This window comes from Salvelinus sp. IW2-2015, linkage group LG8 (assembly GCF_002910315.2).
Source record: "Salvelinus sp. IW2-2015 linkage group LG8, ASM291031v2, whole genome shotgun sequence".
Classification (NCBI taxonomy): Eukaryota; Metazoa; Chordata; class Actinopteri; order Salmoniformes; family Salmonidae; genus Salvelinus; species Salvelinus sp. IW2-2015.
Window position 1 is genome coordinate 21,136,126 of NC_036848.1, and position 21,561 is coordinate 21,157,686.

The following is a 21,561-nucleotide window of genomic DNA, read 5'->3' on the forward strand; positions in this document are numbered from 1 at the left end:
ACTCCCTAGAAAGGTCGGAACCTAGGAAGAAACCTAGAGAGGAACCAGGCTATGGGGGGTGGCCAGTCCTCTTCTGGCAGTGCCGAAGAGGAAGATAATATGTTGGCCATGTATTGATAGAAAATCACTGTAGAAAAATTGATGAAAAAATAAGTAATTTCTGTATTGCCACAAGAGGTCTTAGAAAGGGTCAGATATTAAATGGAGGAAAGATTAACACCAAATTGAAGTTGAGCTAACAAGAATATGTTGGTGTGCCTCATTACATGACAATTGGAAATCTCTGGTGCAGTAAAAACTCCTTTCCCAATCTGAGTCAGCAGCAGTTATCTGAGCTAGACTTTGGCAAATGTAATTGCTTTTGCTCAGGGGATGGATTATCTTCACACACACTTGTTATCCAAAGTTTGAATCTATGACACAAGACAGGAAAGACCTGGGTCCCGGACCTGTGGTATGCAATACTGGTGTCCAGGGCATCCTTGGTGAATTGACATTTTCATTCTAAGTTCCCCATGTAGAGCTAGCAGAGCAGAAAACATGAGTACTTTTAGATAAGTGGCAAAACTTTTTAGATTTTAATGTAAAGCCAATGGACTTAACCAAAAATGTATGGTTTACATTTAGCTTTACATTCACCTTTTCAGACAAAACTTGGAGATATTTTCATCTCATCAAATCTTTATTTGAGGATTTAAAGGATTCCTAATTTACTGTAAATGTTGCTGCATAACTAACTGCAAAATGTGGGATAGTAGCCTACTTGCAGTGTTACTAAACCATTTCAGTGAAATAGATCATGCAAATTACTAATGAGAGTTGTAATTGAGTACTGACAGAGTAAAATGATACAGTAGATGAAAAGGTGGTATTTAATCAGACACTTGGTCAGGTCTTCAGGACAACACAGCTGATTGAATCATCATCCGTTCTTCACCCAAACTATTTCAAGGAACTAATTTGTGAGGCACCTGCAGCTTTTCTCTGAACGAGTTCATCTCTCTAGAAAGGGAAAAACACAAAGAAGCATTTATGAGTTATGTCAGGCAAAATTTAAATTAAAAACATTACATACAGAAATGGTCAAGCATGATTTTAATTTTACCTTTATTTAACTAGGCAATCAGTTAAGAACAAATTCTTATTTTCAATGACTGCCTAGGAACAGAATTCTGCCCCTTGTTCAGGCGCAGAACGGCAGATTTGTACCTTGTCAGCTTGGGGATTTGATCTTGCAACCTTTCAGTTACCAGTCCAACGCTCTAACCACTAGGCTACGCTGCCGCCCCACTATGTGTGGTTTGAATAGGTTCATTCACCAACCAAAGTTATGTCTTTCATATACAGTGCCTTGCAAAAGTATTCATACCTATTGGATTTCCTCACATTTTATTGTTACAAAGTGTGATTAAAATCGATTAAAAAATATATATATATGTTTTGTCAATCTACATAAAATACTCTAATGTGAGTGGAAGTGGACATTTTTTTAAAGGATAGAAATTAAATAACTAAAAGTATTCAGCCTCTTGAGTCAATACATGTTAGAAACACCTTTGGCAGCGATTACAGCTGTGAGTCTTCTTGGGTCTTTTAGAGCTTTACACATCTGAATTGTGCAATATTGTTATTATTATTTTCATAATTCTTCAAGCTCTGTCAAGATGTTGGGGATCACGGCTGCACAGCAACTTTCAAGTCTTGCCATAGATTTTCAAGCAGATTTAAGTCAAAACTGTAACTTGGCCAGTCAGGAACATTCGCTGTCTTGGTAAGCAACTCGTGTAGATTTGCCCATGTGTTGTAGGTTATTGTCCTGCTGAAAGGATCATTTATCTCCCAGTGTCTGGTGTAAAACAGACTGAAGCAGGTTTTCCTCTAGGATTTTGCCTGTGCATAGCTCCATCCCATTTATTTTTATCCTGAAAAACTCCCCAGTATTTGCCGATGTCAAGCATACCCATATAATGACACAGCCACCACCATGCTTGAAAATAAGGAGGCAGTTACTCAGTGATGTGTTGGATTTGCCCCAAACATAAGGCTTTGCGTTTAGGCCAAAAAGTATATTCCTTTGCCATGTTTTTTTGCAGTATTACTTTAGTGCCTTGTTGTACACAAGATGCATGTATTTTGTATATTTTTATTATTTTCTCTGTCATATAAGTCATTATTGTAGAGTCACTACAATGTTGTTGATCCATCCACAGTTCTCCCATCACACCCACCCTGTAACAGTTTTAAAATCACCAATGGTGTCATGGTAACATCCCTGAGCAGTTTCATTCCTGTCCTGCAGCTCAGTTAAGGACTGAAACATTGTGTCTGGGTGGTTTAATACATAATCCACAGCCTAATTATTAACTTGACCATGCTTAAAGAGATATTCAATGTCTGATTTGTTATTGTTACCCATCTATCAATCACTGCCCTTCTTTATGAGGCTTTCCAAAAGCTCCCTGGTCTTTGTAATTGAATCTGTGCTTGAAATGCAATACTTGACCGAGGGACCTTACAGATGTTGTATGTATGGGGGACAAAGGAAGGGTTAGTCATTTTAAAAAATCATGTCAACCCCTATTATTTCACACATTGAGTCCATGTAAGTTATTATGTGACTACCCCTGAACTAATTTAGGCTTGCCTGAACAAAGGGGCTGAATAATTACGCAATTTCTATATTTTAACTATCAAATTTGTATTAATCTTTAAAAGATGTTAGAATTTTTCTTCCACTTTGACATTAGAGTGTTTTGAGTAGATTGCTGACAATTAAATACATTTTAATCTCACTTTGTAACGAAATAAAATGTGAAGAAATCCAAGGGGTATGAAAAATGTTGTACGGCCCTGTAGCTTTAACTTCGAATGCATTTGCATCGAATTCCTCAAATGCTGTGTATATAGTTTCATAGTACAATAAGTGATATATCAAATGAGAGGTCAGATACACCCTGAGGACAAGGCCTATGCAGCAATAGAAGTGTTCGTGTGAAAAGAGGGGCCGCTCATCCTCTCCCTTACAATTGGGTTTAGCGGGTCAAATATATCTCCAGTTATGCAATGTGTCCTTCATACTGGTGTTTGAAGGGAGGAAATGTCACATTCCTGTAGTTAATGACTTACCCTGTTGAGAAGGAACTGTTTGTTGTTATCTTGGATATAACAGTCGTACTCGTGTGTCGATGCGAGTTTGCTGCGGGCTCCAACAGATTGCTTATCTATGAAGTCGGGCGGTGCGTGCCTGCAAAAGTGGAAATGGTGAATAATGGATGAAGAAGGGTGCACCTACATTCACTCAACACTCCACAAGCCTGCTGTGATGCTATCACTTTCACATTGGAAATGTGCACAGCGTGCAGGTAAAGTGATTCTGACTGGCTGAAAAATAAAATACATTATATAAAGTGTGGGTTACCACATGTGGGGCCTACCATGGGTTTTGATATCTGTGGGTGACTCTGTCCTCAAGGGCTGAGCGGAATTCAGCTCTCTGTAGGAACAATATGGTCTGAGTCACTTTGAAAGTTGTATGTCATAACATTTTAATGAATAGAAAAAATTGTCTCAATTAAAGTGGCTTGTCTTAATACCGATGTAATGCCAGCATCAGAATGAATAGGGTCATGACTCTGACAACCTTGAGAATCGTGGTTTGAGTATTGTTGTCTTCTGACAACATTCTGAGCACTGTGTCCATTGTGACATTTGTTGAGAATCCTGATTACAGTTTTGAGCATTGCGACAGGTGAGCACAGTGCTTGACTTGGACGAAATAGGTGCCGGCTCTCATTTTGGGTGCCAGTACTGTTTACATTTATAGATGCAGGAGCTCCACAAAACTTTTGAGCTAATATTCTATAAGAGGAACAGGAGCTCAAGCAGTAGAAGATGTGAGGTGCCGGTACACAGCTCCGGTGAGCTCCTGGCCAAGTCAAACACTTGGTGAGCATTATGACTAGAGTATTCTCTTATGACATCATTCTGGCCATTGTGACAGGTGAGTATAATAACCATATAATTATTAATTAGAATACTAGAATGGGTTTTACCTTTTTATGATGGCCCAAAGGTCAGCCATGTTGGTCAGGGAGTTGGTCAACCATGGTTTGCCAGTGCTGTGATAAGATAGTGAAGAATGTTTCTGCACTGTTTTGTGTTAGCCAGCTAGCCAGCCAGTTTTAGAGGAATGATCCCATTAATTTTTCAAATGAACTGCCAATATGCCAACATTCCATTCAAACACTAGAGTTAATCCACAGCCATACACTGGCTCAAAGCAGTTGATGATAGGATTTAGACAAGTTGTAAATCCAACAAGTACTGATATTGTATCATATAATAGCACTCACAGCATTCCAAGAAAACAATATCTGTAACATTTATGGACTGTTTACATATATTTTAGAGGCTATTTATATAGAATTGGTATAAAACCCGTATAAACTGTATTTATAATAATATGAAAATATTTTAGGTTGACTATAATTCCATTAAACAATTTCTGATACATCACATGCCTTACTTTATATTTCCTGCATAAGTAAAAGCAGGAAATGCATCACCTATGCCTCTACTGCCATTCATTCCAATTTAGACTGGTTTTGGATTTCTCCCTGACCAAGATGGCTGACATTTTCACCCCATTATGGAACTTTGAGGGCTTATGAAATAAAATATATGATGTAGCTAATCTACTAAATGTTCATCAAGGTCGCCTAACTCGCTCCTTTATTAATCGAATTAACATCCAGCTCACAGGATTCATTTGGGCCCCACCTTAATTTGCATATTGCTGAGCAGAGTCCTACTGTTCAACAGCTGGTGATATTCCATGCCCCATCCCACCCCTCCAATGCAGCACTGTTTGGGCATGGGGGGTGGGGCGCAGGGAGCAGGCCGGCACAGGTAATTCAAATCGCTTGTACCCTCAGGTGACAAAGGGCCAACGCCAATGTAGTGGGAAAAGTCCATCAATCTTGCCTTGTAGTCTCCAATTCCATCTGGACCTTATTAGAATCAACATAATGAAATGTGAGAACCATTCAGAAAATAGTGAGCAACACAGAGCTCTACTCTAAAGGTTTATGCTATCCAGAAATCTTGGGACGTCCAAACCCTAACTCTTACCTAACTATTACCCTAACCGTAACCATTTTAATTGTGAACTTCCATGGGGTGACGTCAGAGTTGGTATGTCCAAAGGATCCCGTTTAGACTTTTCCCTAGTCTAAAGTAGTGCACTAAGGAACAGGGTTGTAGGGTGGTTCCATTTTACAGAAAGTGCATTTGCCAATGAAGAGGCTGCGTCAAGTATCTCTCATCCACCCACCCCCACTGTTTCTTGTCCTGACCTATCTACATGTCATTAAAATCACAAAATACCAATATTTATAATGACAAACCCCTAATGTATAACTTCCAAAATAGGCCTAATTATATACATCATGAATAAAATGGAACATACTGTAGGCTACACACAATAGCCTATGTAATAAGAGGTGATTGTTGTGTAACCTATTTCTACCCTTGTAACATTCTACATCAAACCCAATAATTATGTGACACATACCTGTAAAAAGCATCCTTTGACCATAGGCTTGGGGGAGCCTTACTTGTACCACTGTGCTACTCTCCATTGGAACTGTTATTTTTGGACTAGATACCAGCAGCTGAGTACACGGTTACAGCAGCACGCCCGAGGGCGATAATGTGAGGGCGCTAGTCATGGGGTCAGTGGGCTGTTGCCATGCGACTAACGGTTGTCACTGTGTCAGTGTTTGAATGCAATAGTGCCGCGTTCGCGTATTAGTCGGAACTAGGAAACTCGGAAATGTCCGACTTGCTAACTCCACCTGCCGTATTTAACGAACCAGCAAGTTGGACATTTCCGAGTTTCCTAGTTCCGAGTAGTATTTTAACGCGACATTAGTACTTAACTTCAGTTGTGTCATAATTACCGCCATATCCGTGTCCAATTTTACAATATGTAATTGTACCATGGTCCACCAATTTTTCTGGAAACCTTGAACAGCACTGGGGCATGTCAGTCAAAGATAACACGTGGTTAGAATATAGTAGAAATAAATCTAATATAATTAAATGGAATCGAACATAAGTTTTTCCCATTTCCTATTTCTACACTTGACATTTTCCTCCATAGATCAAAGCAGAATGAAATTCCAGTCAAATAGAGCTTCAATAAATAGGCTCCCCAAACAATTAATTGTAACGATTCATTATTCCAAAATGTGCATTTGAGTAGCCTATTTGCTCTTTGAATAGCCTATCTGTATGTGTTATTCCAGTTTCTGTCAATGGATGGCGACAAATGATAGCTTTGTAGGCCACAATACATTGTCCTCCGGCTCCATTTTTGTAAATGGACTCGCCCATGAGCCTCCCCTTGTGTCAGTCACCATGGTGGCAGACAGCAAAAAGCTGTGGCGGCGGACCCATCGTCACTTTTAAACCCATCATAATGATTTTTTAAAGGTTGCCTTTGTACATATAGCCTATACATTTATTATAAAAAATGGACAACCGGTTATTGTCAGGATAGATTAGTAGTTTGCTATTTTATTTGAAGGCGGATACATTGAATTGTGGCAAAATCAAGAATGCTGAAGATACATATATTTGCTTTTAGCGTCGGCTTAGATAAAGGAACAGTTTTTCCATAATACAACTGTATAGCGACACGTCTACTGGGATTTGGATTCAGGATTCTTCGAGCCGCACCTTAATAGCAAGTTTTTTTTGTTGGGATCGGTGGCAGCCTTTTGATATCGGTTTGGGGACAGGAGAAACCCCTAGGCTCACATTGTGGCCTGGCCATTGTGGCCTGGGACTGATACATTTCCTATCTTTAGACCACTGGAGTTCTCTTATTAGTGGATAACAGACTCCGACTGTGGCTTGGTCTGTGAATATCCAGCCCTCGAATATTTGCACATTGTCAACAATATAAGCAATTTAATTATTTGAAACTCGTCTTCAAAACAATGGCGTCTTATGTCGATAACAGCTTTCGTCAAGCTGTGATGATGAATCCGGCAGAAAGAACGCAACAGGTCAGTATAATTATTTGATATACCTTAAAATACTAATCTCGACATGTTGTGAAACCACTCGGTTACTATGACAGTGTTCTATCATTTCCCGCAGCCACTCCTTCGCTACATTGTTACATTATTTCTGTGTGTTGCCATTCTGCTACAGTGTTACGTATCCTGTCTACATCCCGCTAAAGCTCTATCAAGGAAGATAATCTCGAGGTACTTAACATAACAGGACTTGATAGTAACCCAGCCACTTATGTCACGAACATATTCAAACCTGGCACATTCCAGCAAATGTTTCCTGTTTTCCAAACGGCTATGTAAACATTCATAGGCTACATTGTTTCGCAAACAGTCAAATAATTTACCAATTTGCTAGATGTATTTATTTTTTTAAGCAAGAAAGAAAAAACATAAGCCTACACGAATGCTGTAGGCTTAAACCAAGTCTAAACAACCCTTAAATGTGTGTCAGGCATATTGAGCTTGCATGGACATTTATACAATAGTGTGTGTTGATTTTAATAGACCATGATCAACTCTCAGATGTACACTTTAGGCCTCTCCTAAAACTGATTTGAACATTCGGGATTCCTAATCTGTAGCCTCTTGCAGTCTATATCAGGTATTGGCCTGTATTGCCTTGTTTAACATAATGTAGCCTAGCCCTTGATCATGACTCTTAGTTCCCATTACTTTTACACATAAGAGTCATTGGGCAAAGGCGTCTTCTGTACAGGGGAGTCTTGTTAAGAACCCCGACGCTCAGTCAGAACTTTAACACACATCGCTTGTGGTATGGTTTTGGAAGCATAAGGATCATATCTTTCATATTAGCAAAAAAAAGGTTAAATTGATAGACACTTTTTTTTATAGGGTTAGTGTTCTCACACGGCCATATCTCCACGTTACAGCGCTTGTTTACGGAAAACAAACGGAAGACAAGCGGAAACCACCTGCACTAATTGGCTATCTAGCGTGCTCCGAACACCTGTGTGTAAGCGTAACTCGGGAAGTGTAGTTTCGTTGGATGGCGGCACCCTTGGCTGTATGAATCTGCTACAGTAAGTGGATGTTTCCCGCTGATGAAAGATAGAGCCATATGTTCCTAAAGCCATATTGCAAGTGATGACTATTAATGTTTCTAAATGTTTAAACACAGCGCCGGGATTTCAATTCAATTTCTGCAGTTGAATTGTGTATAATCATGGGAAATCATAGTAGTCACAAACCACAGTTGGGTCACCTGCTACTGTCCTCTCGTCCACTGGCATACTGTTATGTTCAGCTGATAACTGTTTTCTTTCTGTCATCTGGTGGTCAAGTCTTGGCTCTCGCTCTCTCTCGGTTCTTACTGACACCTACCTATGAGACCACTCTCTTTCCATTTACTGTAACCAGCGTACTCATCCACTGAGCACCAAACGACACTGGACGTGCATGGACGTTGAAAAGTAGTTGACATTTGGTCAGTCCGCCCTGGCCTTGATTTCAACGTCCACAGACATCTGGACCAGCCTTCATTTGGCCCAAAAAGTGATGTCTCTGTTTGACAAGTTTGGACAGCACAGTACAGTAGGGCACGCTAAAGGAGGAGGAGGAGTAGAGTTCAGTACAGTGAACATTAGAGGGGGAAAGGGAATACCTAGTCAGATTTCACACCTGAATGCATTCAACTGAAATGTTTAACACATTTAACCCAACCTCTCTGATTTAGAGAGGTGGATGTCGATTAAGGCAGCCCCCCGCACGTCATTGGCGCGTAGAGCACAGTTGAGTAAACTACAATGTACTGAACGATCCTCTACTGTATTGTACCGAAATCTACTGTACTGAACTATACTCTACTTGACTATACTATTGTTGCACGGTATACCGAAATGTCGATAATTTTTCTATACAAGAACAAAATGGTTCGGTACCAAAAACTTTTCATTCACTTAATTGGTCTCTCTGTCACGTCTCTCCATCAGCCAGAGATGATCTATTGCCTCAGCGAACACTGTGAATAGGTCTCCGACGAGCCGCACCCGTCTTGCCTCGTGAAGGACGTCATTGCTGGTTAGAGACAGTGCTGCACGTTTATGAAAGAAGCTACTTCTACACAAATGTTGATCAGTACAATAAAAGTCCCACATGGAAGGGAAACAGATTGTTTTGTCATCTGTAGCCCCATGAAAGCAACCAAAACAAGCTCAATCAATCAATGCACGCCCACAGTCCTATTGAATATGCATTCATCTGTATTGTGAATAGACCTAGGTTACATCTTGATTCACCCAGTTTATCATTAGAGATTTACCATTCAAAGAAATGATTACCGTTATGTAGTTAGATTGGTAAAAACAAAGTCAAATTGATTGTACAATTTTTTTATATCCATAATTATGCATTTCTTTCTAGTCGAGGTCAGGGACCCATGATGAAATTCAGTTGCCACAATTTTGTTACCAGATGTAAATCCACTTTACTTACTGTAGTTCAATAACCAAAATATATGTTTTCAAACTCAAGATGTCATAGCTGACACCCCATTCTTTCTGCAGACATTTTTGAATCTTAATTCATAGCAGATATTCTTTATGGTCACATAAAAAACAGAGTGAGATTTTTCTGAAATTCTGTTATCAAACTTTGAATCTGCACAGTTCTTCCAGTAAATGTGTTTTCATAGTTTGTGTAAATTGTTAAAAGTAGTCATTGTGCATGGAGCTGTATGCTTTGTTCAACTTTGAAATCAATGGTTTTTGTTTTGCATACATTTTTATGTGAAAAATCTGAATCAGCACAATTGCGCTACTGTGGAAGTGCCCCCACACAATAGTTTATTGCAAGTATTCGCTTCGTATTTCCAGTACATTTCAACCATTAGGCAATGGGCCTTGCGGTTTGATGGCAGCAAGGGATACGCACAACAATAGCCCAGAGAATCGATAGACCACCAATTAAAATAGTGGGCAAGCTGTTGCTGGCACAGTGACACAGCCACATGTTGATGTATCTGTCTATCTGACATTGAAGAAACAATTAAACGGCTGTCAAGTGTTGTCATCGATGACTCGTTAACCGTGTGCTAGTATGCCAACACATTTCATGCATGTTTTATTAAACCTCATAGTGGTGCATACCATTATGACATGAGTAAAGAAGTGTTTGAAAAATGTGGACTGACCACAGTCACCAGACAAGTTATCCTTGAAATATGTACAGAATATTTTGAATTATAACTGGACAGGCCCCCCTCGCACTTTTTGTTTTGGAATTGTAACTTGTCACTCATTCAAATGTTAAGCTAGTAGTGTCCCCAATTAGCAACTGACCGTGTTTGTCCTATTGGAGATGGCATGGCCTCTTGGGATTAACACCGTGTTCGGACTGGTGTGGATTTTGCAATTTTAAAGCGCTAATCGTGACCTGGCATGCATGGTGGTAGCCTACTGAGACACAGTGAGGTTTTCCATGGAACTGTTGCCTTTGCTTGCCTAGGTTGCTGTTCAGTACTTTGTGGAGACTGTATTACATAAACCACCATATATATATATATACACACACACACACACACACAGTATGATTGTTTGACAATGCATTATGTTGATTGGGCTCCTACAATATTTTTATTGTGGAAACGGAGGAAAGATGAAAGCTATAATTAGAAACACACAGGCTACTTTTTCGCCTAAGATGCAGGAGCCATCCAAGAAGGGACAATGAGTCAAAGGCTTGTCTGCTCCTTGTAATTGTTTAGGCAGCGGCAAAACGGCAAAGGCCATGAACAGTCAGCAAGACCTCTGGCTGACAGTGAATCATATCATATAGCTCAAACGTCAGAGCTCAGACTGTGACCTTGTGTGCTGGATTTAGCAAGGGATTAGCATAGTAGTCAAGCAGTGGCTAGGCATATCCAAGTGACAAGGCAGTGCGAAGAAGAAGGTGGAGACAGGAGCCCGGGAGGGTCAGAGAGAGGGTGGAAACTTGTTTCTCTCTCCAGTGACGGCATCCTGAGTGGAGAAGCGTCAGGATGCTTTTGAACCCTGCCGGCAGGAAGGAAGGGCTGATTGCAAAAGAGAGGAGAGAACATTTTTGAAATGACTGTTTTTATGATGCTTGTTTGTTTATGATGCTTGTTTGTTTGTGGTTTCTGGTTTGTGACCTCTGTCCTATTTTGATCACCCAGTCAGAACAGAACCATGTGAGACGGGCTTGATTGAGAAATAAAACGGATTGAGAATAACTTTTGTCTCATCCTTTTGTTAGCTTAGCAGTTAGCTTCTGGGTAAATCCATTACATTGAAAAAATGTATTTTGTTTAACCTTTTATTTGACTAGGCAAGAACTCAATCACTTTGACAGCATCCCTTTTGATTTAAACAACACTTTCCATACATGTTTGTCCATGGACGAAGTGGTCAGAAAGTGATTTGTTGGACCTGAATGCCAAAACATTCAGGAGATAAAGGTACTCAAAGTTGACCCATTTTGCATACCCCACCATACCATGAAACATCCATGTTTTCATCACTGGAAAAGATAAACAGTTGAGTTTGTCATTTAGAAGCTTATAGTGTTGTCAAACTATTTTATTATATATATTTTTTAAAGTCCTCTGAAACATGACCTGCCAAGCCATGCTTCTCAACACCTGCTAGCTGGGACTCCAGGTCACGGACGGTTGTGACACAGCCTGGGATCGAACCCCAGGCTGTAGTGATGCAGTGCCTTAGACCGCTGCACCACTCGGGAGGCCTATATTTTAACTTCTAATTACTACCACAAAGATGTCCACCGTTGAATGTCAATTTAAATGGTCATGTCTATTCTATGATAAATATTTCAATAGGTTCCCTATGGAGGATTGAGAGTATAATTTAAAACAACAGATATTCCCATTCAAGTTAACATCTTCTTATATGTGGACCTCCAACCATCTTCGTGGTATCATTTTGAAAGTAGAAATGTATATCTTATTCTTATTTTTGTACGTTTTATAAGCACTTCTACAATGCGAGACCATGGAACTGTAAGGTTCTATGAGTTATAGATAGATAGATATAGATAGATAGATATATCTAGATAGACATATGAAGAACCATCTAAAGATCTATTTAGTTAGATTTCTTAAATGTTGTAAGTGGCTTATGGTAGAGATGTAATATTACATTCTCTGGCAACAGCTCTGGTGGACATTCCTGCAGTCAGCATGCCAATTGCACACTCCCTCAACTTGAGACATCTGTGGCATTATGTTGTGATAAAACTGTACATTTTGGAGTTGCCTTTTATTTTCCCCAGCACAAGGTGAACCTGTGTAATGAACATGCTGTTTAATCATCTTCTTGATATGCCACACCTGTCACGTGGATAGATTATCTTGGCAATGGAAAAATGCTCACTAACAGATGTAAACTAATTTGTGCACAGCATTTGAGAGAAATAAGCGTCTTGTGCGTATGGAACATGTCTGGAATCTTTTATTTCAGCTCAAACATGGGACCAACATTTTACACGTTACGTTTATATTTTTGTTCAGTATATTTGATGTGTTCTGAATATCTTGGTTAAATAGTGTTATTCTATCATTTATGTATTCCCATAGCTATAGTTAAACTGAACATGCCTAATTCAGAACCTTGTAATTTGCCCATAGAAAATATAGCATTGACTATTTGCTAATAGGCTAAATGCTTCAAACTCCATAAACACAAAAGTCCATAAACACAAAAGCAGCTTTTCTTGGCCTCATTTCTCCGGTAACCCTGTGGAATTTAGGTGATGTCACGTGTTATTTTTGTATTGAAAGTGGAGGCTGAGCTCTGGCTAAAATGGTTACACACATTGCGGTTATAATTACGTATTCGTCACATTTTAAATAGAGGCTACATATTTCAATGGAAAAAGGTGAAGAAAAGCACTAAATGCACCAATGAACGATGCACACACTAGCTCAGATCACATTTCGTCTAAGGCAGTCCCACATTGGCTAATGTATTTTAGCTCATAATGACAAATGAAATGCTTACTTACCATTTACCAGCAATAGTTTCAAAATGGTAAGAAACATTTTTCTAAATACAGGAAAAATAGAAACACAATAAAATTACAATACCGATGCTATATACATGGTGTACCGAGTCAATGTACAGGGGTAGGGGTTAGTCGAGGTGAGTGAGGTAATATGTACAGTGTTGGTAGGGGTAAAGTGACTATGCATAGATAATAAACATCAAGTAGTAGCAGCAGCGTATGTGACGAGTGTGAAAATGTGTGTGGTTAGAGTCCAGTGAGTGTACATCGAGCCTGTGCAAGAGAGTCCGTGCAAAAAATAATAAAAAATAAGGGGGTCAATGTAAATAGTCTGGGTAGCCATTTGATTAACTGTTCAGCAGTCATGGCTTTGGGATAGAGGCTGTTTAGAAGCCTTTTGGTCCCAGACTTGCCACATGGTAGCAGAGAAATCAGCCTCTGACTTGGGAGGCTGGAGTCTTTGACAATTTCTAGGGCCTTCTGCTGACACCTCCTGGTACAGACGTCCTGGATGGCATGAAGCTGGGCCCCAGTGATGTACTGGGCTGTACGCACTATCCTCTGTAGCGCCTTGCAGTTGGATGCAGAGCATTTGCCATTCCAAGTGGTCAGGATGCTCTCGATGGTGCAGCTGTAGTTTTGAAGATCTGAGGCCCCATGCCAAATATTTTCAACCTCCTGAGGGGGGAATAGGCATTGTCGTGCCCGTCATGATTGTGTTGGTGTGTTTGGACCGTGATAGGTCCTTAGTGATGTGGACACATTTACATTACATTTACATTTAAGTCATTTAGCAGACGCTCTTATCCAGAGCGACTTACAAATTGGAAAGTTCATACATATTCATCCTGGTCCCCCCGTGGGGAATGAACCCACAACCCTGGCGTTGCAAGCGCCATGCTCTACCAACTGAGCCACACGGGACACCAAGGAACTTGAAGCACTCGACGCACTCCACTACAGCCCCATCAATTAGAATGGGGGCGTGCTCGGCCCTCATTTTCCTGTGGTTCATGATGAGCTTTGTCTTGCTCACGTTGATGGAGAGGTTGTTGTCCGGGAACCAAACTGCCGGATATGTGGTTACCTACCCTTACCACCTGGGGGCAGCCCGTCAGGAAGTCCAGGATCCAGTTGTAGACGGAGGTGTTTAGTCCCAGGGTCCTTAGCTTAGTAATGAGCTTTGAGGGCACTATGGTGTTGAACGCTGAGCTGTAGTCAATGAAGTCAATGTTTCTTTTGTCCAGGTGGGAAAGGGCAGAGTGAAGTGCAATAGAGATTGCGCCATCTGTGGATCTGTTGGGGTAGTAGGCAAATTGGAGTGAGTCCAGGGTTTCTGGGCTGATGGTGCTCATTCATCCCCCCCTCCTCTCCAATGTAACTATTCCCCAGGACGTTGCTGTAAAAGAGAATTTGTTCTCAGCCAACTTATCTGTTAGTCATTTAGGGAGGTTACCTTAGCATTATTGGGCACAGGGTCTATGGTGGTCTGCTTGAAACATGTATGTATTACAGACCGGGTCAGGGAGAGGTTGAAAATGTCAGTGAAGACACTTGCTAGCTGGTCAGCGCATGCTCTGAGTATGTGTCCTGGTAATCGGTCTGGCCTTGCTGCCTTGTGAATGTTGACCTGTTTAAAGGTCTTACTCACATCAGCTACAGAGAGCGTGATCACACAGTCGTCCGGAACAGCTGTTGCTCTCATGCATGGTTTAGTGTTGCTTTCCTCGAAGTGAGCATAGAAGGCATTTAGCTTGACTGGTAGCCTCTCGTCACTGGGCAGCTTGCGGTTGGGTTTCTCATTGTAATCCGTGATAGTTTGCAAGCCCTACCACATCCGACGAACACCAGAGCCGGTGTAGTAGGATTCGATCTTAGTCCTGTATTGATGATTTGCCGGTTTGATTGTTCGTTGGAGGGCGTAGCGGGATTTCTTATAAGCATCCAAATTATTGTCCAGCTCCTTAAATGCGTCAGCTTTTAGCTTGGTGCTGATGTCGCCTGTAATCCATGGCTTCTGGTTAGGATATTTACGCACGGTCGCTGTGGGGACGACGTCGTCGACGCGCAGGTTAATGAAGCCAGTGAATGATGTGGTATACTCCTCAATGCCATTGGATGAATCCCGGAACATATTCCAGTCTGTGCTAACAAAACAGTCCTGTAGCTTAGCATCTGCTTCATCAGACCACTTCCATATTGAGCATGTCCCTGGTACTGCACTTCTTGTTTAAGTTTTGCTTGCAAGCAGGAATCAGGAGGATAGCATTATGGTCAGATTTGCCAAATGTAATGTGAGGGAGAGCTTTGGATGTGTCTGTGTGTGGCCTAAAGGTGATCCGGAGTCCCCCCCCCCCCCCTCTAGTTGCACATGTTACATGCTGGTAGAAATGAGGTAAAACGGATTTAAGTTTGCCTGCATTAAAGTCCCCGGCCACTAGGAGCGCCGCCTCTGGATGAACATTATCTTGTGGCCTTATACAGCTTGTTGAGTGAGTTCTTAGTGCCAGCATCGGTTTGTGGTGGTTAATAGACGGCTACGAAAAATATAGATCAGCTGTAGACCATGCTATTTACCAAGAGTTATCATGAGGTACTCTAATTCAGGTGAGTAAAACCTCTAGGCTTCCTTAGTATTAGACATCGCGCACCAGCTGTTGTTGACAAAGAGACACACACCACCTCCCCTCTGATCTTTCCGGAAGCTGATGCTCTGTCTTGCCGGTTCATGGAAAACCCAGCTAACTGTATGTTATCCATGTCCTTGTTCAGCCACAACTTTGTGAAACATAGGATATTACAGGTTTTAATGTCCCGTTGATAGGATAGTCTTGAATGGAGCCCATGCATTTTTTTCTTCTAGTCGTTGCACATTTGCCAGTAGAAAGGTGGATTATCCACTTGCCGACGTAGTCTCGCCAGGAATCCGGCTCGTCGACCTCTGTAACGGCGTCTCCTCTTCATACGAATGACAGGGATTTGGGCCTGGTCCCGAAAAGAGCAGTATATCTTTCGAGTCCGACTCATTAAAGAAAAATGCTTGTCCAGTTCGAGGTGAATAATCGCTGTTCTGATGTCCAGAAGCTCTTATCGGTCATAGGAAACGATGTACATTATGTACAAAGAAACTTTAAAACGGCGCAAAACCCCCCCACAAAATAGCACAGTTGGTCAAGAGCCCGTAAAAAAACGGCAGCCATCACCTCCATTGTCTTCAAATTATGTGAAATCTGTGACCTAGTAGGCAGCCATTAGTTTTCTGTGACAGACAGTAGCGATGGAGGACAGGAAAATAATACGGCTGAATTCCTCATTTTGCCTGGTTTGACTTGTGGTCTGCATTTTAAGTTCAAGGTACTGGAATATCTCACTGGAATACCAGGACGTTGAGTGCTAGGGTACTCGTGTTTGTCTGTTAGTAAAAAAAAAATCAAATGAGAAGGTCAGTGAGGTAGGCTTATCCTCTATATTCAAATCCACAGTAGAGACTGGTCACAAACCGTTGCACTTTGGCACACAATTGAACCACACTGGACTTCTAGAAACATCTGAAGAGCCGCTATCTTGTGTCTGAACCTCTCGAACAGGCTACTGTATAGTTCCCATCTCTGCATTACACTCTGTCGGAAGTGAATTGTTTCTACTCTGTTCATAACAAAAGTAAGATACGAATTCATTGGGCTTGTTAAGGCTGTAATATCCAAAGTGGTGAATTATGAAATATCTAGGATACCTATACAGTGGACTAAACAAGTGGCCTATGTATTCTTTAGATGTGCACTTTCACTTGCTAATACCACTTGCTCTCTGTGTTTCAAAACTATATATATTTCAGATACAGTACTGTTTTTGGAGAAGGAAAGGTGCAAATTAAGCAGGAATATTCAACGTAGCCTTCATTCAATGGACTGGATGCTAACCAATCAGTAGTTAGCATCCAGTGCTCCCTCTGTACTTTCTTTCATCTTCTGGTCTAATGCTCGTGTGTGGAATGCACACTCCAGGTAATGCTGCTTCACACTGTAGCTTTGAAGTGTGACTAGGCTGCCCGCTTTCTTCTATCACATTGCAAAACATGTTTCTGTGATCAAAGTGATTGTACACTTTGGTCTGCAGCCATACTTACTCGGGGCAGTGCAAAGTCAAGACTTAGCCCTTGTTTCTTTTGTATGTGTTCTCACTGCTCTTGGGGGGGAAAACACTACTTTCTTCGCGATGCATCATTCCCATATGTGTCAGCGCTTGAAATATAGATGGGATCGCGATTTGTTTGACGGTCATGCGTTTGTCAGGCATGAATCTCCCTTATTGTCTCATGGAAAAGGCATGTGTCAGTTCCTTATGCTCGCATGCCTCACGAGATATTTTTAAAAGTAACGAAAACATCAGACATGAGTCAAGGCCCCACAGTGTAAATTACATTGTCCTTCACTGCAGAATGCAAGAGATCAACATATCACGGAACACTACATGTTTTACATAACTTCCATTGTCCTTGACATTGTGCAAAGGGTAGAGCGAGAATAAGCCCATGCACATGCCCAGACACGCAATATTTACATTTTTGCTATTGTATTACATGGCTCACGCTGTGCTTGGCATTGAATCTAATGCGGAACGGTATGGCACTAGAAGAAAACAAGCACCAGAATGGCTTATGAGTGAAAATTGCCTTTTGGCCTCGATCCCTACTGCACAGGGTAATCCTTCCTGTTTGTGAACTGGCCAGACATGAAGTGGATAAAACGGTGAGCTGATTAATTGCCTGATTAGAAGTCTGTAAATCCAAAGGGGCTACAGTCCACTATGGAGCTAATGCTTATTTACAGAGTTTTCCATCTTAGTGTCAAGGGTCGGCGTCTGGGCACAGATGAAATTGTATTGTACTGGCCAGTTTTTGTCTCTACTTTTGGCCAACCTGGGTCACCTTTATCCATTTGCCACTTTCCAGTTGTTGGACTACCTGCAGAAACTTTTGCCAGACTCCCACTCGTAACATATCGGCTCAAGAAACCTCATGATTTAGATTAACTACCCTAGCACTTGTGACTGGATATATGTTGCGCCTTTTAGGATCTGTGACTGATCAATGTCTAAACAAACACTAAGCCAAAATGCATGCCCGTCCTTCAACCCTCATCCTACATGCCTGAGCATTTACATACATTTGTCTTCTGCCTTTATGCGAAACTAGAGCATAGATTGGGATTGTCCCACTATCTCTTCAGCTCAGATAAAATCAGTCACAAATCTTCAATATGCTTTTGACCTATGCTCTCACTCGCAAGTAACAGTGGAGAAAAAAAATGATCTAGCCTACTAGGCAGTGAAACATTGTATTGCCCTCCCTCCGTCTCTCAACCGGCCTATGGCATTCAGCCAAAGTGTAAACTAGCCTCCCTGTTACGCGATGACGATAAAGTTCATCTCTGTACAGCGTTAGAGTTGTGTCCTATGGTGATCATCGCATTTCTGTAGGTTTGGGTTTGTGCTAGTCAAGCCCCTGTCATGCGAGTTGATTTGCTAGACCATCATGTGGATTAAGCATTTCTCTCAAAAGTGGAGATGTTAACCTCACAGCATGCTATCATGATCATCTAATTATCCATCTACCTTCATAGCCAATGTGTGGTGTGGATTCTGCCGCAAGACTGCTACAGTGCATGAATTTAGCTTGTCATACCATATGCTAACGTAGGCTGTGTTGTATCCGCTGTGCTGTGGAGGGTGTGACTGCTTGACATGTGAACAGAAATAGCTGATTTCATATCCGTTTCTTTATGAAATGGGCACAAGCATGAACAGCAGCCTTTTGTTAATGGATGCCATTGTCAAAAGAAAAACTTCGGGGGGGGGGAGTAGGTTTTGACATTTTATTAAAGTAGACGACTGGACAATAAAATGACAGGCCTGGGCATTTCCATCTAAAAGGATGCATGAGCACCAGCATGTGAAGTTCATAGGAGCATATCACATTTGCTCAGTCTATAATCGTGGGAAATGAAGGCATAGATGAATTTGTCAACCATTTCCGTCAAAAATAATGAGGCTTAAGGAAAGTCTTTGATTTATGATTTCTGAGTAAACAGATGGAAAAAGGATCTTTAACATCTACCGGAAAGTCTTAAGGTATCAGACATTCATCAAAACACAAAATTGTTGACGTGTAGACGCCTGCCAACTAATCACAACACTTCTATTTCGTTTTTGAGAAATTGTTTACCTTCTGTCAAGTTTAAGAAATATTGCCTTGTAAGTCCGTTAACAAAAACCCACATACTGTGTCTGAGATTTTCAAATTTCTCCATTATGAGGGAGGATGCTGAAAGTAAACAAAGTGACACATCAAGGTAGACGTAGACCATCCATTTAGTTTGTGTTTTTTTACTGATATCAATTCTCTTTGCGTTAAGTGATTAAAACTCGTAATTCCGTTACCAAAATGGTTACTGAATTACCAAAGAAATCTGTAAAGGAATTACTACAACTGAATTGGCAATTACAATGGGAAATCATAAAAGTCACAAACCAAAGTTGGGTTGCCTGCTGCTGTCCTCCCTTCCACTGGCATACTGTTATATTCAGCTAATAACGTTTTTCTTTTGTCTTTCTGTTGTCTAGTCAAACCAAGAGCATTAAAACAGTCGGAGTCTGCACAACCTCTCTCACTCACTCTCCCGTTAATGTCACCTCCCCACCTCTCACTGACACCTACCCATGAGTCCCCTTTCTTTCTGTTCACTGTAACCAGCATCCTCACCCACTGAGCACCAGACATCCATGGACATTGCCAAGTAGTTTAAATTTGGTCAGTCCACCCTGGCTTTGATGTTAACGTCCTCACAGACGGTTTTACAAGTTTGGATAGCACATTACAGTTTTTATTTTTTATTTTTTTTATTGAACCTTTATTTAACCAGGTAGGCAAATTGAGAACACGTTCTCATTTACAATTGCGACCTGGCCAAGATAAAGCAAAGCAGTTCGACACATACAACAACACATAGTTACACATGGAGTAAAACAAACATATAGTCAATAATACAGTGAAAAAAAAATAAGTCTATATACAATGTGAGCAAGTGAGGTGAGATAAGGGAGGTGAAGGCAAACAAATAATATGTATAAATAAATAAAATAATAAAAGGCCATGGAGGCGAAGTGAGTACAACACAGCAAGTAAAATAAAAACTAAAAAAAAATGGAATGGTTGGTTTGCAGTGGAAGAAAGTGCAAAGTAGAGACAGAAATAATGGGGTGCAAAGGAGCAAATAAATTAATAAATAAATACAGTAGGTAGAAGTAGTTGTTTGGGCTAAATTGTAGATGGGTTATGTACAGGTGCAGTAATCTATGAGCTGCTCTGACAGCTGGTGCTTAAAGCTAGTGAGGGAGATAGGTGTTTCCAGTTTCAGAGATTTTTGTAGTTCGTTCCAGTCATTGGCAGCAGAGAACTGGAAGGAGAGGCGTCCAAAGGAAGAATTGGTTTTGGGGTGACTAGAGAGATATACCTGCTGGAGCGCGTGCTACAGGTAGTGCTGCTATGGTGACCAGCGAGCTGAGATAAGGGGGACTTTACCTAGCAGGGTCTTGTAGATGACCTGGAACCAGTGGGTTTGGCGACGAGTATGAAGCGAGGGCCAGCCAACGAGAGTGTACAGGTCGCAGTGGTGGTAGTATATGGGGCTTTGGTGACAAAACGGATGGCACTGTGATAGACTGCATCCAATTTATTGAGTAGGGTTTTGGAGGCTATTTTGTAAATGACATCACCGAAGTCGAGGATTGGTAGGATGGTCAGTTTTACAAGGGTATGTTTGGCAGCATGAGTAAAGGATGCTTTGTTGCGGAATAGGAAGCCAATTCTAGATTTGACTTTGGATTGGAGATGTTTGATGTGAGTCTGGAAGGAGAGTTTACAGTCTAACCAGACACCAGGTATTTGTAGGTGTCCACATATTCTAAGTCAGAGCCGTCCAAAAGTAGTGATGTGGACAGGCGGGCAGAGACAGGCAGCGATCGGTTGAAGAGCATGCATTTGGTTTTACTTGTATTAAAGAGCAGTTTGGAGGCCACGGAAGGAGAGTTGTATGGCATTGAAGCTCGCCTGGAGGGTTGTTAACACAGTGTCAAAAGAAGGGCCAGAAGTATATCAGAATAGTGTCGTCTGCGTAGAGTGGATCAGAGAATCACCAGCAGCAAGAGCGACATCATTTGATAAACAGAGAAGAGAGTCGGTCCAAGAATTGAACCCTGTGGCACCCCCATAGAGAACTGCCAGAGGCCCGGACAACAGACCCTCCGATTTGACACACTGAACTCGATCAAAGATGTAGTGGGTGAACCAGGCGAGGCAATCATTAGAGAAACCAAGGCTGTCGAGTCTGCCAATGAGGATGTGGTGATTTGACAGAGTCAAAGGCCTTGGCCAGGTCAATGAATACGGCTGCACAGTATTGTTTCCTATCGATGGCGGTTA

The 21,561-nt window shown here is 41.3% G+C and overlaps 2 protein-coding genes across 13 annotated transcripts in view; one reads left to right on the forward strand and one right to left on the reverse strand.

Annotated features, from left to right (window-relative positions):
* Positions 1–856: 856 nt before the first annotated feature.
* On the reverse strand, positions 857–5,756 carry LOC111967586 (protein SPMIP2). Its single transcript, XM_023992718.2, has 5 exons — positions 5,573–5,756; positions 4,780–5,009; positions 3,435–3,493; positions 3,127–3,244; positions 857–1,002 (listed from the first exon to the last, which is right to left on the reverse strand). The coding sequence occupies exons 1-5, from the start codon at positions 5,637–5,639 to the stop codon at positions 943–945; spliced, it is 534 nt and encodes a 177-aa protein (XP_023848486.1). The 5' UTR covers positions 5,640–5,756; the 3' UTR covers positions 857–942.
* A 645-nt stretch (positions 5,757–6,401) lies between these two features.
* Positions 6,402–21,561, forward strand: part of LOC111967587 (rap guanine nucleotide exchange factor 2) — a 145,676-nt gene continuing 130,516 nt past the window's right edge. For all 12 annotated transcript variants that reach the window (XM_070444795.1, XM_070444802.1, XM_070444804.1 and 9 more), the window contains exon 1: positions 6,402–7,073. In XM_070444795.1, the coding sequence (XP_070300896.1) occupies positions 7,005–7,073 (69 nt within the window). In that variant the 5' untranslated portion in view covers positions 6,402–7,004. The remainder of the gene's footprint in view (positions 7,074–21,561) is intronic.

Excerpts from the sequence above, each read along its gene's own strand:
- LOC111967586 (XM_023992718.2), bottom strand. The coding sequence starts at position 5,639 with ATGGAGAGTAGCACAGTGGTACAAGTAAGGCTCCCCCAAGCCTATGGT. Across the intron at positions 5,010-5,572 it reads TCAAAGGATGCTTTTTACAG|GTCCAGATGGAATTGGAGAC; the intron begins GTATGTGTCACA and ends GATTCTAATAAG. Across the intron at positions 3,494-4,779 it reads TCAGCAATATGCAAATTAAG|AGAGCTGAATTCCGCTCAGC; the intron begins GTGGGGCCCAAA and ends TTGTTCCTACAG.